General features: G+C 38.6%; 1 protein-coding gene across 2 annotated transcripts in view; it reads left to right on the forward strand.

The window, feature by feature from the left end:
• KIAA1328 (KIAA1328 ortholog) overlaps positions 1-17,668 on the forward strand; it is a 345,762-nt gene that overhangs the window by 38,441 nt on the left and 289,653 nt on the right. For both annotated transcript variants that reach the window (XM_062201575.1, XM_062201577.1), the window contains exon 5: positions 4,740-4,855. In XM_062201575.1, coding sequence (XP_062057559.1) covers positions 4,740-4,855 — 116 coding nt within the window. The remainder of the gene's footprint in view (positions 1-4,739; positions 4,856-17,668) is intronic.

Below are 17,668 nucleotides of genomic sequence, written 5' to 3' on the forward strand. Positions count from 1 at the left end.
AGCATAGAGCTGGATTGGAAGTGGAGCGGCCGGGACTAGAACCGGCACCCATATGGGATGCCTGCACTTCAGGCCAGGATGTTAACCAACCGCACCACAGTGCTGGCCCCTCTAGAATATTAATTTTTCTAAAAAGTATAGAATAAGTGGGAAAACATTTTGCATTAAAACAGGTAAGACAATTTTATGAAGAAATTTCAAAATGTGTAGGGATGTTTAAGCTAAAACATAAGACTTTGAAGAAAGTCAGTATGCCTAATTCTTAATAATATTTTTGTATATATAATTTACTAGAAATATGATTGAACATAAATTAAACAATAAGATGGGTATAACAGTGAATGTCAAATCTTGAGTTTGCTTTATTGGCAGATACTTCTGCATTTAAAGTCTGCATTAATAATCTTACTCATATTAACTATGCTAAGTTACCACATGGAAGCCATGTGTATCTTTCGATAGGCCTAATGAAGAGTGCTGCTCTTTTTTTTTTTTTTTAATAGATTTATTTATTTACTTGAAAGTCAGAGTTACAGAGAGAGAAAAGGAGAGGCAGAAAGAGAGAGAGTTCTTCCATCTGCAGGTTCACTCCTTAATTGGCCACAATGGCCGGAATTGCTCTGATCTGAAGCCAGAGCCAGGAGCTTCTTCTGGGTCTCCCACACGGGTACAGGGGCCCAAGCATTTGGTCCATCTTCTATTGCTTTCCCAGACCATAGCAGAGAGCTAGATGGGAAGTGGAGCTGCTGGAACTCAAACCAGGGCCCATATGGGATGCCGGCACTACAGGCAGTGGCTTTACTCACTAGGCCACAGAGCTGGTCCCGCTCTCTGTTCTTAATATAACTTGTTGGGGTTGCCTCCATGGCTCACTTGGTTAATCCTCTATCTGTAGTGCTGGCATCCCATATGGGCACCGGGTTCTAGTCCCAGTTGCTCCTCTTCCAGTCCAGCTCTCTGCTGTGGCCCAGGAGGGCAGTCGAGGATGGCCCAAGTGCTTGGGCTCCTGTACCTGTATGGGAGACCGAGAAGAAGCACCTGGCTCCTGGCTTCGGATCAGTGCAGCACTGGCCGTGGTGGCCATTTGGGGAGTGAACCAACAACAGAAGGAAGACCTTTCTCTCTGTCTGTCTCTCTCACTGTCTATAACTCTACCTGTCAAATAAATAAAATAAAAAAAATATATATAACTTGTTAATTTTATAGCCTTCCAGAGCATAATAGTTACTAAAGGATGGTCTAATTAGCAGCATAAAAGAAATACCTTTATTAAAGACCTGCTTAATAATGTAGCAACAAATATTTCAAACATATCCCAGAAACTAAATTTAGAAAGTAAATTTAGGGTGGAGCACTTTATGTTTTGAATAAAGCCCATTGCAGACTCTGGCCTTATGAATTTACTTGTACCAACATTTTTGCCCTCACTGATTCCCCAGAGGTTTTCTTGGATTTCCTCAAGACCACCAAGGCGAGTGAGTAAATGTTGATGTGCACCTGTTTTTTTCTGCTCCAGCCAGGCTTGAGAAATAATCTCTATATTTATGTTGAGGTGAATTTGGTGTTCTGCTTTTATGTAACTGCTTTTGGTAGTCCTGGAGCATTTCTTGGTAAGCAAACAAATCTCAGGTGCATTCTTCATTTTCATGACTTTTTTGAGTCAGATTGAAACTACAGAAAATGTCTTTTGAGCCCCTTTAGGGTACCCTATAGTGAATAAATTTGGTGTGATTATTATTTTCCTACAGTAGGCATTCAGTAAATTATTTTAAATAAGTAAATGAAAACAAGAGTCCTCTATCCACTTACAGATTTCCCTCTTCAGTCATATCTTCAAGATTTTACTAAACAGGGAAAGATTTTACTACCTATTTTCCCACCTTGACAGTGTTTATTCTTCCCTCACAGTCCATAGCATCATTTATTTCATCTTTACTTTATGCAGAATCCTGAAGTTTCACAACTTCGTTTGTTTCACATTTATCTATTATCATTCCAATTTTTATATCTTTATACTTTTTAATATTTCTTTTATCTATTTTTCTTCTTCCTGGGAACATAGCTTTTGCCTTGATTATACTGCTATATGCCTCATGCCCTGACCAAATCTTTGGTAATTTCTTTATAAATGCTTTCCATATTCTTAATGGCATATGTGTGATACCGTGATATTTATAATGTGGTCAAAGAAATTCTAGACTTACAGCTTGAAGAAATTTTTAGAAATGTTTAGTCCTGGCTTTCCCTTTATGAATGAGAGTTCTGATGCCAAAGTTACTAAGAAGGATGTGAGTTAGCACATGCTTTGTATTTTTTTTTTAATTTTGAAAAGATTTGTTTGTTTATTTATTTGAAAGGCAGAAATAGAGAGAGAGAGAGAAGAGGCAGAGATGGATCTTCCATCTGCTGGTTCACTCCTCAGCTGGCCACGATGGCCAGTGCTGAGCCAGACTGAATTCAGGAGCCAGGAGTTTCATCTTGATCTCCCACGTGGATGCAGGGGCCCAAGGACTTGGACCATACTCTGATGTTTTTCCAGTCCATTAACAGGGTTCTGGATTGGAAGTGGAGCAGCCATGACTCAAATTGGTACCCATATGAGATACTGGAGTCTCAACAGCTTTACCCACTATGCCTCAATGCTTGCCCTACACGTGTGCTTTAGAGTAGCCACAAGCAAGAAAGACATAATAACCTGGTAACAGAGAATAAATCCCATTCATATGTGTATTTGTGTTTGGTTGTTTGTATTCCTTGTATATATATATATATCAGTCTTAGAGATTACCCTCTTAAAAAGAAGGATCTGGGTCCCATTCCTGGGCCTAGTACGCTGAACATACATAATATGGATTGGGAATTGACTTGGAAGCCAGGATAAACAAGAAGTAAGCCTGTTTTTATTTATTTATTTATTTATTTATTTTTTTGACAGGCAGAGTGGACAGTGAGAGAGAGACAGAGAGAAAGGTCTTCCTTTTGCCGTTGGTTCACTCTCCAATGGCCGCCGCGGCTGGTGCACTGCGGCCGGTGCACCGCGCTAATCCGATGGCAGGAGCCAGGTGCTTCTCCTGGTCTCCCTTGGGGTGCAGGGCCCAAGGACTTGGGCCATCCTCCACTGCACTCCCTGGCCACAGCAGAGAGCTGGCCTGGAAGAGGGGCAACCGGGACAGGATCGGTGCCCCGACCAGGACTAGAACCTGGTGTGCCGGCGCCGCAAGGTGGAGGATTAACCTGTTGAGCCACGGCGCCGGTAAGTAAGCCTGTTTTTTGAGAAGTGCTGTGTGCCATGTGCTTTCACAGAAATTATTGTAAAGACAAGATGCAGTGAACTCTTGAATGCTAAAAATTCTGATTTTCATTTATTTATTTCATTGGTTGTAATATACCAGAAAACAAGCAAGAAAGAAAAGCCTATGGGATTCATATTATTTGGAAGTTGCTCTGATATAGTAGGGGTTTGGAAGGAAGTATATTTAGTAGCTTAAAGAAAAGTTTTGTATTCCATTTAGATTTTATTTAACTCCTCTCCCTGTGTCATCTTGTAGGATAAATGTGTTGTACCATTTTTGGAGGAATAAGTACCAGCAACAGAGAAATGCAGGGTTAACTTCTGTGGTGCCAAGTAGCATGAAGATTAGGGATATCTGAATACATGCTTCAGTGTTTATAAACTTAGTGGGATGGGCCTTTGGTGTAGCATGAAATTGCTAATTCGGGTGCTGTGTCCTACATTGGAGTGCCTAGTTCCAATTCTGATTCCTCCACTTCTGATCTAACTTCCTGCTAATATGCATCCTGGGAGGCAGCCTTTGATTTCCCAGCCACTCACATGGGCAATCTGGATGTAGTTTTGGATTCCTGGCTTCTTCCTGGCCCAGCCCTTGCTTTTATGTGCCTTTGGAAAGTGAATGAGCAGATGAAAGTTCTCTTTTCTTCTCTTTCTCTTTCTCTAGTGAATCAGCAGATAGAAAATCTCTCTCTCTCTCTCTCTCTCTTTCTCTCTGCCTTCCAAATGGAAATAATAAATGAATTTTATTGCTGAAATTTGTGTTTTTCTTAAAAGCTTTCTTTTTTTGTGCTTTTGTCAGAAAGCATCCCTTTTAGTTTTGATTAAATCATGCAATTAGAATACTTTCAGAGTTAAACATTATTGATACAAATTTGGGAGATCAGTATTTTCAATTTTGTCATCATTTTTGGATTAATAATAAATGTAGTCCAAACTTTCATTTTTTACATTAATGTCATTTTTAGTCTAGTTATCTATATGCTACTTAGGAATGCAGATTATCAGTACCTGAAAAAAGTAAAATTGGCTGTGTGTATTTAGTAAAATATTTAATATATGTGTTGTGTGTTTCACTGACAGGATTTAAATAAAAGTAGGAAAAGTATCTAAATCAAAACATTTATTTGCCAGTTTTGATAATGAAAAAATGAAACCTGTGCTATATACATTGGAATATTTTTTTACTCTCAATTATAATTCCTACATAGGAGTTTCCGTATTTTATGTTTCTGATAATTAGGAACATTCTTGATGTCAAAATCGCATACATGTTTTGTTACAAAGGTGAGGAACATTGCCTTAAACAAAACAAAAACAAATTTAGAGTATTCCTGAAGAATTTCACTTGCCTTTGGAGGAAATACAGTTTTGGTAAACTGTGGCTGTAGGCATATATTTAATTTTATTTGCTTAGGTGTTTTTAGGTTCATTTTTGTATCCCTTTCAGAGTAAGTGAAGAAAAGGAAGTAACAGAAGAACGACTGAAAGCTGAGCAGGAAACATTTGAGAAGAAGATACGGCAGTTAGAAGAACAGAATGAACTGATCATCAAAGAAAGGGAAGATATCCTTTTTGAAAGTCCTCTTTCTTAATGTGCAGAAAGTTTTTGACTCTTTCATGAAGAAAATGTAAACTCCAGAGAAATAATTGTTCTAATTTATAACGGGGAATAAATCTGCATGTGTTGCCATTTCCAGGCAATCAGAATGGCACTTCACAGCATGTGCCATTGCTTCCTTTGTGCTTGATAAGGCCATCCAGCTGTTCAGCTGCTGCTATTATGCTGTGAAGCACATATTTGTCAACTAAAAAAGACAATAAGAAATTGAACATTAAAATGTAGTGTGGGAACTTTATTAAATTTTGTTTCACTACTGTGATTGAGCCTGAACCCTCCTTGTATTTGGTATTGTTCCTAGCTAAAGCTTTGACAATCCTAAGGAATTCTGCTCTGAAATAAAAAATAAATCCTTTGTTATGTATAGATGTGGTAATTGATAAGAGTTTATATTGTAGAACAAAACCCCCAAACCATTCTCATGGGACAAGTTGTTGGGTTTAGAGCTAGAGGCAGAGGGGTGTGTGTATATATGTACATATTGCATTGTTTGTAAGAATGTCAATTGGAAACAGATATTTTAACTTAAAAGTTGTACTTGAAGGGGTCTGTGAATTGAAATAAGCTTACTTCAGCCATTCCTTTTGAATGGGTAGAATGACTTACCTTTGGGTGTTTTATGTAGTTGCATTGATAAAGAAATGACTGTCCCTAATGTTAAAAGAGTTGGTTCTGCCAGCTAAATCAGCATGTGAATGCTTGAAAGAATCGTTGTCCTTACTGGCAGTGTCACCATTAACTTGACTATTAATAATTACTTAAAATATTCTACAAGTATCAAACTGGTCATAAACTGACAAAAACTATATTTTGTGAATACTTAGACAGAAGCATAAAGATAAATTAATTAGGTTCAAAAACAAGACTATATAGAAAGTGAATTGTGAATTTCTGTTTTCAAACAGTAGGAGTATTTGACAGGAAATTAATCGTAATTCTCAGACTTGATTTGTTGAGTAGAACGTTAATAAGGCTTATTGACTCCATATTTCTAAAGCTTTTCAGTTATTTTGTTTTTATATCTCAGCATTTGGATAAATAATTAAAGATCTTCTTTTTTCTCTCTCTCTTTGCCCACTTTGACTTTATTACCTAGGATGTCAGCCCTCAGGCTAGACTGTATTTTTCTTTCTGCTACTTTTCTCTCTAAGTTTTAAGGAACATTGTTTAGTCAGAACTCAACAGCAAACTGTCCCTAGCACTTTCAAGAAGAGATGAGTTAGGAAGGCTTTTATTTGCAACAAAACATCAATTTACAGAGTCTGTTTTTTCTCACATAACAAAAGCTCTGCAGATAGATGGCCTCGGGCATTGATTCAGTACCATAAAATTCTAGAGTGCCAGCATCCGTACAGTTCTCTTAGTTTTGCCTCATGATTGCTCTAGTTCTGAGCTTCACATTTGCATTAAGACAGGAAGAACAGGGCGAAGATTTCTGGCAGTGGCCACTCCTTCTCTTTTTTAAAATACACAAATACTTCCTCAGAGCACCCTGCCCCCAGCAGTCTGTCATCGGGCATTTATTGTCCTGAACTGTATTGTATGGCTATGCTATGCTGCAGGGAAGGTGAGAAAGTGAGCATATAGCTTGTCCAGCTCATAAAGTGGAAGACAGCAAGGAAGAAGGGGATTGGGAATAAAGTCACCTCCCAACCCTAGTCATAAAGGTAGGGGGAAATAACATTCACTTTTTTTTTTTTTGGACAGGCAAAGTGGACAGTGAGAGAGAGAGACAGAGAGAAAGGTCTTCCTTTGCCGTTGGTTCACCCTCCAATGGCCGCCACAGCCAGCATGTTGTGGACTTGGGCCATCCTCCACTGCACTCCCGGGCCACAGCAGAGAGCTGGCCTGGAAGAGGGGCAACCGGGACAGAATCCGGCACACCAACAGGGACTAGAACCCCGTGTGCCGGCGCCGCAGGCGGAGGATTAGCCTATTGAGCCACGGCGCCTGCCCAACATTCACTTTCTATATAGAGAAGAGATGGTGATACTTTGATCTTCCTGGGACAAAAAATATATATAGCATCTTGAGGAACTGAGGTGAGTTGAGGAAAGAAGGTGAGTCAGATTGGCAATAGACAGTTTAGAAAGCCTGACCCAGTTAGAGTGAGTCCTTGTTTGTCTCATTATACTGTAAACTGTGTGACTATCTGGAAAAGTAGAATCAAATTTTGGTGGACTGTTGTATTTAGCACTCTGTGGGTTAAGATTATTTCTTTTCAATGCTGAAACAATCTAAACTCGGTACAACTGGGAACCCAGTTTTTAGGTTTTCCCCATGATTGGTCCAGGGATCCATGCACTATGGCTGTGGGCTGTAGGGTGCCAACCACATCTGTCATACCTTTCCCGGTGTGTGTTGTCTGTGGCTGTTTTTGTGTTCCTGCCACAGAATAGTTGCAACAAAGACCCTGTTGCAACTAAAGACCTAGCATGGAATATTTACTACCTGACCTTGTACAGAAAAAGTTTTGCTATCCATGATTTGTTTTAGGAGCTAAAATGTGGGTTCAGCGGGTTTAGTTGCTGCCTGCAACATAGCAACCCATATGAGCACTGGTTCAAGTCCTGGCTGTTCTATTTTATATCTGGCTCCCTGCTAATGTCCCTGGGAAACCAGGGTAAGATGGCCCAAGTGATTAGGCCCCTGCCACCACATGGGAGACCTCGATGGAGTTCCTGGCTCCGGGCTTTGGCCTTACCCAACCCTGCCTGTTACAGCCATTTGGTGAGAGAACCAATGGATGGAAGATTTCTGTCTTTGTAACTCTGCCTTTTAGGTAAATAAATCTTTACCAAAAAATAAAATAAAATAATAAAATATAAAATAGAAGGAAAAGGCATGTAAATAAAGGTAAATATTTAGACTTGTGGCATAGTTAGACCTATTTTCCTTTTCTTTTTTTTTTTTTTTTAAAGATTTATTTATTTATTTGAAAGTCAGAGTTACACAGAGAGAGGAGAGGCAGAGAGAGAGAGAGAGAGAGCTCTTCCATTTACTGGTTCACTCTGCAATTGGCCGCAACAGCTGGAGCTGAGCTGATCCAAAGCCAGGAGACAGGAGCTTCTTCCAGGTCTCCCATGTAGGTGTAAGGGCCCAAAGGTTTGGGCCATCTTCTACTGCTTTCCCAGGCCATATCAGAGAGCTGGATTGGAAGTGTAGCAGCTGGGACTCAAACTTGTGCCCATATGGGATGCCAGCACTCCAGGCAGTGGTTTTACCTGCTACCCCACAGTGCCGGCCCTAGACCTATTTTTAATATGGTAGAAAGAGATTGGGTGTGAGCATTTTTTCTTTATTGTGAATGAGGCCTTTTTTTAAAAAGAAAATTATTTATTTATTTGAAAGAATTACGGAGAAAGAGAGAGATCTTCCATCCACTGATTTAACCCCCAAATGACTACAACAGCTGGGGCTGGGCCAGCCAAAGCCAGGAACCAGGAGCTTTATCTAGATCTCCCAGGTGGTTGCATGGGCCCAATTGCTTGGATTGTCTTCCTGCTGCTTTCCCAGGCACATTAGTAGAGAGCTGGATTGGAAGTGGAGCAGCTGGATTCCAAACAGTGCCTACATGGGATGCCGACACCACAGGTGGCAGCTTCAGCTGCTGTGTCACAATGCCGGCCCCACGAATGAAGATGGAAATAAATGTTAGACCAATAGCAAAAAGGTCTAGTTGGCATGATTTGTTTAAGATTTTTTTAGTCACCAAAGATGGTGTATGTATGTATGTATATATATATACACATACATATATATATGTCATATATATATATATATAACTTTATTATGAAAAATGGGAGAAAAATGTTATGGTACAAAGCAGTGACATCCATGGTTTTTATTCTGAGTAGATGGTTCAGGTACAAATCTCCTTTCCCAGAATAAACCTGTCAAAGGTTAATACAGATGATTTTCTAGTACATAAAAATCTATAAAACTTAGAAAGATAAAATGAGGCTGTAATTTTAAAACAATGGTTTTAACTATAGATGCATTTACCTGTAATACATGAATGATTCAGACTCTTTCATATACATGAAATCAGATAATTCCAACTCATTTTAAAGTTTGTTTCAGTGTGAGGAGCTCTATTCATGAACTGTGATTTTGGAATTTTAAAGATGTGTTATAACAAATTGGTGGGCTTTTTGATTTAAAAGTTTTAATAATTTGACTTACTGATCAAGTATAAAAACACAAACCATTACTTTACTACAAAATAAATTTTTACATGTTTGCATTAGGATAAAACTTTTGGAGGATTTGTTCATATAGAGAATTGAGTTCATTATTAAAACATCCAATGTGTTGGTCTTTGAACAAAAAAGTTTTCTTGAGAATTTAGCCATAAAAATGAATATGCTATTTATGAAGCTAACCAATATGATGAACCTCGTCAATTTTTGTCTTGCCGAATGATTATGACAGGAGAGAAATTTGAAGCTTAAATTGTCCAGTGATTCTAAAATATATTAACATGTAGAAATATAAGACATAGAGGGTGTAACCATTCGAAAACTTGATCGATATTTGAACTAACTAGGTTTCTAGAATATACAGCTCAGATCACGAGGACTATCAAAAGCTTACAGAAGGAAAGTCTAATGTTTGCTGACTTGCTATTTTATACTCGCTGGTATAGCAAGGGAGGTGACAGTCAGGAAAACACTGTGGACTTTAAAGTCAGAAATCCCTTTTCAGCCCTGGCTGGCTGAATAACTCAACTTCTCTGAGTCTCTCTCTCTCTCTCTTTTTTTTTTCCATCTATAATATTTAGATAATGAGTAATACTTTCTTTACTGGCCTGTTGAAATTTGACTGATTCTTTGCATTTTGTGTATAAGAACTTAGCAGGGTCTTGCACTTAATAGGCATGAATAAAAGATAGCAATTCCCATCTTGACTGCTATTAATATGGATGAAGGATAAGAAGACTGGCCCCTCTGCATTTCTTTTTTTTTTTTTTTTTTTTTTTTTTTATTAAACTTTTATTTAATGAATATAAATTTCCAAAGTATAGCTTGTGGGTTACAATGGCTTCCCCCCTCCCATAACTTCCCTCCCGCCCGCAACCCTCCCCCCTCCCGCTCCCTTTCCCCTTCCATTCATGTAAAGATTCATTTTCAGTTCTCTTTGTATACAGAAGATCAATTTAGTATATATTAGGTAAAGATTTCAACATTTTGCCCATATAGCAACATCAAGTGAAAAAAACTACCATTGGATTACTAATTATAGCATTAAATAGCAATGTACAGCACATTAAAGACAGAGATCCTACATAATTTTTTTTTTCAAAATAATTAATTTTCTATGCCATTTCCATTTTAACACCAGGTTGTTTGTTTTTTTTTTTTTTTTTCATTTCCAATTCTCTTTATATACAGAAGATCACTTCAGGATATAATTAGCAAAGACCTCATCAGTCTGCGCCCACACAGAAACGCAAAGTATAAAAATACTGTTTCAGTACCAGTCATAGCATCACTTGGCTTTAGACGACACATTAGGGACAGATCCCACATGGGGTGTAAGTACACAGTGACTCCTGTTGCTGACTTAACAATTTGACACTCCTGTTCATGGCGTCAGTAATCTCCCTAGGCTCTAGTCATGAGTTGCCAGGGCTATGGAAGCCTTTAGAGTTCGCTGACTTTGGTCTTATTCCGATAGGGTCATAGTCAAAGTGGAGGTTCTCTCCTCCCTTCGGAGAAGGGTACCTCCTTCTTTGATGGCCCCGTTCTTTCCACTGGGATCTCACTCACAGAGATCATTCATTTAGGTCTTTTTTTTTTTTTTCCATGATATCTTGGCTTTCCATGCCTGCTATACTCTCATGGGCTCTTCAGCCAGATCTGAATGCCTTGAGGGCTGATTCTGAGGCCGGAGTGTTGTTTAGGACATCTGCCATCCTATGAGTCTGCTGTGTATCCCACTTCCCATGTTGGATCTTTCTCTCCCTTTTTGATTCTATCAGTTAGTATTAGCAGATACTTGTCTTGTTTGTGTGATCTCTTTGACTCTTAGACCTATCAGAGCTATCAATTGTGAGCTGAAATTGATCACTTGGACTAGTGCGATGGCATTGGTACATGCCACCTTGATGGGATTGTGTTGGAATCCCCTGCACATTTCTAACTCCACCATTTGCGGCCAGTCCGATTGAGCATGTTCCAAATTGTTCATCTCCTCCCTCTCTTTTTCCACTCTTAGATTTAACAGGGATCACTTTTCAGTTAAAATTTAAACACCTGAGAATAATTGTGTGTTAATTACTGAGTTCAACCAATAGTACTAGAACAACAACAACAACAACAAATACTAAAAAGGATAAAGTATTACATTGTACATCTAAAGTCAGGACAGGAGCTGATCAGTTCATTGTTGCTTATAGTGTCCATTTCACTTAACAGGTTTCCTCTTTGGCGCTCAGTTGTCATTGATCAGGGAAAACAAATGGTATTTTTCTCTTTGGGACTGGCTTAATTCACTCAGCATGATGTTTTCCAGATTGCTCCATCTTGTTGCAAATGACTGGGTTTTGTTGTTTCTTACTGCTGTATAGTATTCTATGGAGTACATGTCCCATAATTTCTTTATCCAGTCCATACCTATCACCTTACACAAAAATTCACTCAACATGGATTAAAGACTTAAATCTACGACCCGAAACCATCAAATTATTAGAGAGCATTGGAGAAACCCTGCAAGATATAGGCACAGGCAAAGACTTCTTGGAAAAGACCCCAGCAGCACAGGCAGTCAAAGCCAAAATTAACATTTGGGATTGCATCAAATTGAGAAGTTTCTGTACTTCAAAAGAAACAGTCAGGAAAGTGAAGAGGCAACCAACAGAATGGGAAAAAATATTCGCAAACTATACTACAGATAAAGGATTGATAACCAGAATCTACAAAGAAATCAAGAAAATCCACAACAACAAAACAAACAACCCACTTAAGAAATGGGCCAAGGACCTCAATAGACATTTTTCGAAAGAGGAAATCCAAATGGCCAACAGACACATGAAAAAATGTTCAAGATCACTAGCAATCAGAGAAATGCAAATCAAAACCACAATGAGGTTCCATCTCACCCCGGTGAGAATAGCTCACATTCAGAAATCTACCAACAACAGATGCTGGAGAGGATGTGGGGAAAAAGGGACACTAACCCACTGTTGGTGGGAATGCAAACTGGTTAAGCCACTATGGAAGTCTGTCTGGAGATTCCTCAGAAACCTGAACATAACCCTACCATACAACCCAGCCATCCCACTCCTTGGGATTTACCCAAAGGAATTTAATTTGACAAATAAAAAAGCCATCTGCACATTAATGTTTATTGCAGCTCAATTCACAATAGCTAAGACCTGGAACCAACCCTCTGCATTTCAATTGTGTGCCTTTTTTCACTAGGGTTTTGATGATTTTCATTAGGTTATGCAAGTGCTTGGGCTGGTTACAGACCCAGTAGGAGAGTGAGATCTATCTGTTCCCTGCTTTATCTTCCAATATCTGAGGAAAAGGAAGGCTCTCTGTACCATTTACCCTGTTGTTTGCTCGTTGGGAGGAAACCAAATTTAAATTTTCCTCTCCTAGAGACCAGAATGATAGAGATATTTGTGGTTTTTTCTCCTTTTTGTCTAGTTCCATTGTTTTTCTGTTTGGTATTAAGAAAGCTGATATTATTTAGTGGTACTTCTGGCTCCCAGGCTTGAGCCACTACATAGGTGGTCATTTTAGAAACTTTTAGGAAGGAAGATTTTTAAAGGAACCAACTGTAGTCTTTTTGAGGAATGTTTTAGAATGGCTTAGATATCTCAGTGCTGAAAATGGGTTAGAAAAAATCACAAGAATTTTATCTAGCTATCTTTAAAATCTCATTGGTTCTGAGTACTTCAGAGGTATTTAAAACTTTCTATTAACTTTACATCTGACTTCTACTATAAAGGAGCCAGTTTACCATGATCTGCTGTCATCATCTCTTAGACTTTTTAAAAGAATACAAATCATCCTGTAGACAGTGCTGTCTATCATATATTTGGGTAGAATGGTGGTGGGAGGGCAGAGGGTAGGAAAGAAAGGTTGAAATAAGTTTTAAGAGAAAGAGCATGGGTTTCAAGAGAAAGGATTTTCCGTTGTTGCTCCTCCTGACTCTTCATAACGGAAGGGAGGAGATTTTCTAGTCTTCAAAATAGTTGTAGAGAATTAAAAATCTTAAATACTGAAAATGAAGAAGACTATATAGGGAACAGAAAAAAGATATAGAAGAGGAAAAGGTGTAGGTATTTTAATATAGCAAAGTATGTTGCCAAACACCTTATCAGCTTTGATGAATTTTAGCCTTTTGTTTTGAATAAATATTGGGCTCCTGTTTGCAGGTTTGCAAATTGAATTATTTAGTGATAAATTATGTTCTGTGTTCTTGGCTATAACTACTTTATTACACTTAACAAGCCCTAGAATATACTGTTTTACTAATCTGAGCATTATCTTTCATATTGTAGTATTTCTACTAGTTAGAGGTCATTTTATTTATGATACTGTATAAATTTAGCAGGTTTTGGACCATTGTTATTGTAAGTTGTCCTAGAATGTGATTTAAGTCAGAATAATAGATGAAGTAAATTTCCATTTGTATTGCAGGGAGATATTGTGCTTAAGGAAAGAATCGGTTGTTACTAGTTTTGTTGCTGTCAATTTTTTTTTAAAGATTTACTTGTTTATTCAAAAGGCAGAGTTACAGAGAGAGGGAGAGAGAGAGCGAGAGAGAGATCTTCCATCTGCTGGTTCACTCCCCAAATGGCCGAAGTGGCCAGGCCTAAGCCAGCCCAAAGCCAGGAGCCAGGAACTCCATCTGAATCTCCCTCATGGGTGGCAGGAGCCCAAGAGCTTGGGCCATCTTCCACTACTTTCCCAGGGCATTGGCAGGGAACTGGATCAGAAGTAGAGCAGCCAGAACTCCAGCTTGCACTCACATGGGGTGCTGATGTTTCATGCAGCGGCTTAACTAGCAATGCCACAATGCCTGTAAACTATTCTTAAATAGTCTGTAAACCATTCTTAAAGATATTTTTCTCTTAAAAATATTTAGATATTAATGCTAACTGCAAAGGGGAATTGATGAGAAGTATTTGTGTAAAATTTTTAGATTATATAAATTTATCCATATGCTTAATTCTATATCAATAAGAGCCTTTAGTGGTTAAGTTACTCTTTCATAATGAGTTATATTTACACTTTGCTTTTCTAAAACACATCCAGGAAATGAGAATAAACAGAAGTATTCTTTATGTGCTCTGGTCCCCATATGTGCATTTTTTCTTACATCAGAGTTCCAGAGGCTGTCATATGGGCAACAGTAAATTCATTGTCTCGTGTATAGATTTTTAAGTCTGTTGCTGATTTAAACAGAAAATTAGAAGTGGGAAGTTGAACTACTCTGAGAATATTAAAGCTGACAGAGTTGACAGAAAAGCTGTTAAAACCAAATCTGAGGGTCGGGTGTTGCGGTACAGTGTTTAAGCCACTACTTGGGACATCCACATCCCATATGGGAGTGCCTGAGTGTGAGTTCCACGTGCACTTCCTATTAATATGCAACATGGATGGCTCAAGTACTTGGGTCTTTGCTACCTTTGTGGGAGACCCAGATGAAGATCCTGGCTCCTGGCTTCAGCCTGGCCAAGCCCTCAGTGTTGCAGACATTTGGGGAGTGAACTATCGGGAAATTTCTCCTCTTCTCTTCTCCCCTTCCCTCCCTTCTATGCCTTCAAATAAATAAAAATAAATAATAATCATTTAATAAAAATAAAAGCCATGTTAGAGCTGAATATGTACAGCAATCTAGAACTCTACTCACATAGATACTAAAGCACAGTGTAGAATATAATAATGATGATGATTATGAGAAGGCAAGGTAACATTGAAGTATTTTTATCCTGTTAGTTTTTATTACTGCTAGTACTTCTGTTAATAAGACATCTTTAACTTATGTATTGATTTTTTATTTACAGAGCACATTCACTTTTAGGTTTTTAATTTCCATAATCTGGTTAAGTTAGGTGGGGCAGATACCCTTACCCTCATTTACAGGTGAAGATACAGGTTTGGGAGGTTTGAAAGAGTCCATTACAGAGCAAGAGGGAAGTGTTTTGACACCAAGTGTTTTGCTCTTTCCATTCTATCAAATTATTTCTGCACTGATGAAGGATGGAGATATCAACCAGCCTTAGCTTCTAGACTGCTTTAAAGGTAAAGCACAATTTTATAAAAATTTATAATATATCTCACATACTTTTTACTCAAAGTTGGTTAAATATTTTTTTTTGGTACTCAAGAGAATGTGTAAAGATTACCCTAAGTTATCTAGAAAATCCAGTCTGTAGAATATTTCAGTGGTTTTCTTGTGTTTTTGACTTCTCTATGCAATCATGGAGTCTTTCTCCTTTTCCTTGGGAAACATTGTTCTGAGCCAGTTGTATTTCACTGTTTTCTCTGCCAGCTCACTGAATTCCTGGTATACTGTATCATGTTCCATCACTGCTGACAGATTGCTCTTTTCTAACCATTATTTTTATTACATAACTTGGCTTCTTAATACCTTTCTGTAGCTTCTTGTGGCCTAAAGCATCAAAAGTATATTCTTTTATTTTAAAAATTTATTTATTTATTTGAAAGTCAGAGTTACAGAGAGAGGAGAGGCGCAGATTGAGATAGAGAGAGCGAGGCCTTTCATCCACTGGTTCACTCCCCAGATGGCTGCAGTGGCCAGAGCTGCGCCAATCTGAAGCCAGGAGCCAGGAGCTTCTTCCAGGTCTCCCAGGTGAGTGCAGGGGCCCAAGGACTTGGGCCATCTTCTACTGCCTTTCCCAGGCCATAGAAAAGAGCTGGAGTGGAGGTGGAGCAGCTGGGTCTCGAACTGGCGCCTGTATGGGATCCCAGCACTGCAGACAGTGGTTTTACCTGCTATGCCACAGTGCCGGCCCCAAAAGCATATTCTTGAGTATAACATTCAAGTCCTTCATTACTAGTGTCAAAGAGCATATGTGGCCTACCTTTATACAGCCAGCCTGGAAAGTCTCATTGGTTTTTGCTACTTAGAATTTATTTCTATTTCTTTGTCATTGTTCTTTTACTAGATTTTTTTCTTCAAGATGTCTTTTAAGATATCTTTCCTGTTAGTGTTTTATGGTACTGCTCCATCCCTTGCCATAACTTGTGTTTTTTTTTTTTTTTTAAGATTTCTTTATTTGAGAGGTATTTACAGAAAGAGAGAGGGAAAGACAGAGATCAAGGTCTTCCACTGTAGGTTCACTTCCCAAATGGTGCAATAGCCAAAGCTAGGCTGACTTTAAGCCAGTAGCCAAGAGCTTCTTCTGGGTCTCCCACGAGGGAGCAGGGGCCCAAGCACGTGGGCAATCTTCTACTGCATTCCCAAGCCATAGCATAGAGCTGGACCAGAAGAGGAACAGCCAAGACACAAACTGGCACCCATATGGGATGTTGGTACTGCAGGTGGAGACTTAGCCCACTATGCCATGGCATCAACCCACTTGTGCTTCTTTTTATGATGTTTAAGGCAACTCTGGATCCCTAGCATTGAAAGTACTTGAATTTTGAGTAAGAAACAAATCAGAGTCTCAATCTTCCTATCTTTGTCTACTTGCACCCTCATAACTTTAGAGGAGTCACTGAATGCAGGAGCATCTCAAAGCCATTTTAGAAGGGTAAGTCAACTTGAAGTGATGTTAGCCTTGAGTAGGGGTGAGAAAGTGACAGTTGTGAAGAAAAAGAGGTATTTTCTAGCCAGAGAGGCATCTGTACTTAAAAGAATATTTTTTGGTTTGTTGCAAGGCTGGAAGAGATTTTTGAGATCTATTTACATCTTCTGGTACCTCTCCTGATTTTTTAGGATTGTTCTGTGAGAATGAAACAAATGTTTTAAAAATTCTGATACATTTACCTAACTGCTAAACCTTTCATTGTTGGAAGTATTGTGCGAGATTGTGCTTTTTGTTTTTAGCTCCTCTGCCCTCTATCCTGGGCTTAGCAAGATTATTTTGTTGATTTACTTGTTGTTTTTATATTTGTTGTGGACTAAATTATGTCTGCCTCTTCCCCATCTTCCTCCCTGCCCTGCCTCTAGATTCATTTCTTGAATATCTAATCACCAACGTGACTGTAATTTAAAGAGCTTTTGGGAGATAAATGCTAAAAGAGGTTATAATGGTGAGGCCCTAATCCAGTATCTGTGGCCTTGTAAGAAGAGGTGGCAGCGAACCATGTGAGGAGGTTGCGAGAAAGCAGCCATCTTTGAAAGCCAGGGGGAGAGAGCCCTAATCAGAAACTGAACTCTTCCAGACCTTGATGCTGGACTTTCCAGCCTCCATAATGAGGAAATGAATTGTGCTGTTTAAACCACCTAGTCAGTCTGTAGTATTTTGTTACTGCAGCCTGAGCAGACCAATACCGTATTTAACATGCACTAAGTTCTTTGCTATTTTTTATTTTAGGTATAACTCAAAAAGGTCTTTTGTCATTTGTAGAAACACAGTGCTTCTAAACTTTCATATGTTTTCAGATATTCTCTAATTATTTGTCCTTTATTCTCCTGGTTGAGTGTTAATGTACATTTCAAAAATAATTTTTACATTACTTGTATTTTTAAAAAATATTTATTTACTTGTTTGAAAGGAGAGAAAGACAAAGGCAGACAGACACACACCCACACAAACCCACTCATACACA

Source organism: Lepus europaeus, chromosome 9 (genome assembly GCF_033115175.1).
Source record: "Lepus europaeus isolate LE1 chromosome 9, mLepTim1.pri, whole genome shotgun sequence".
Taxonomy (NCBI): domain Eukaryota; kingdom Metazoa; phylum Chordata; class Mammalia; order Lagomorpha; family Leporidae; genus Lepus; species Lepus europaeus.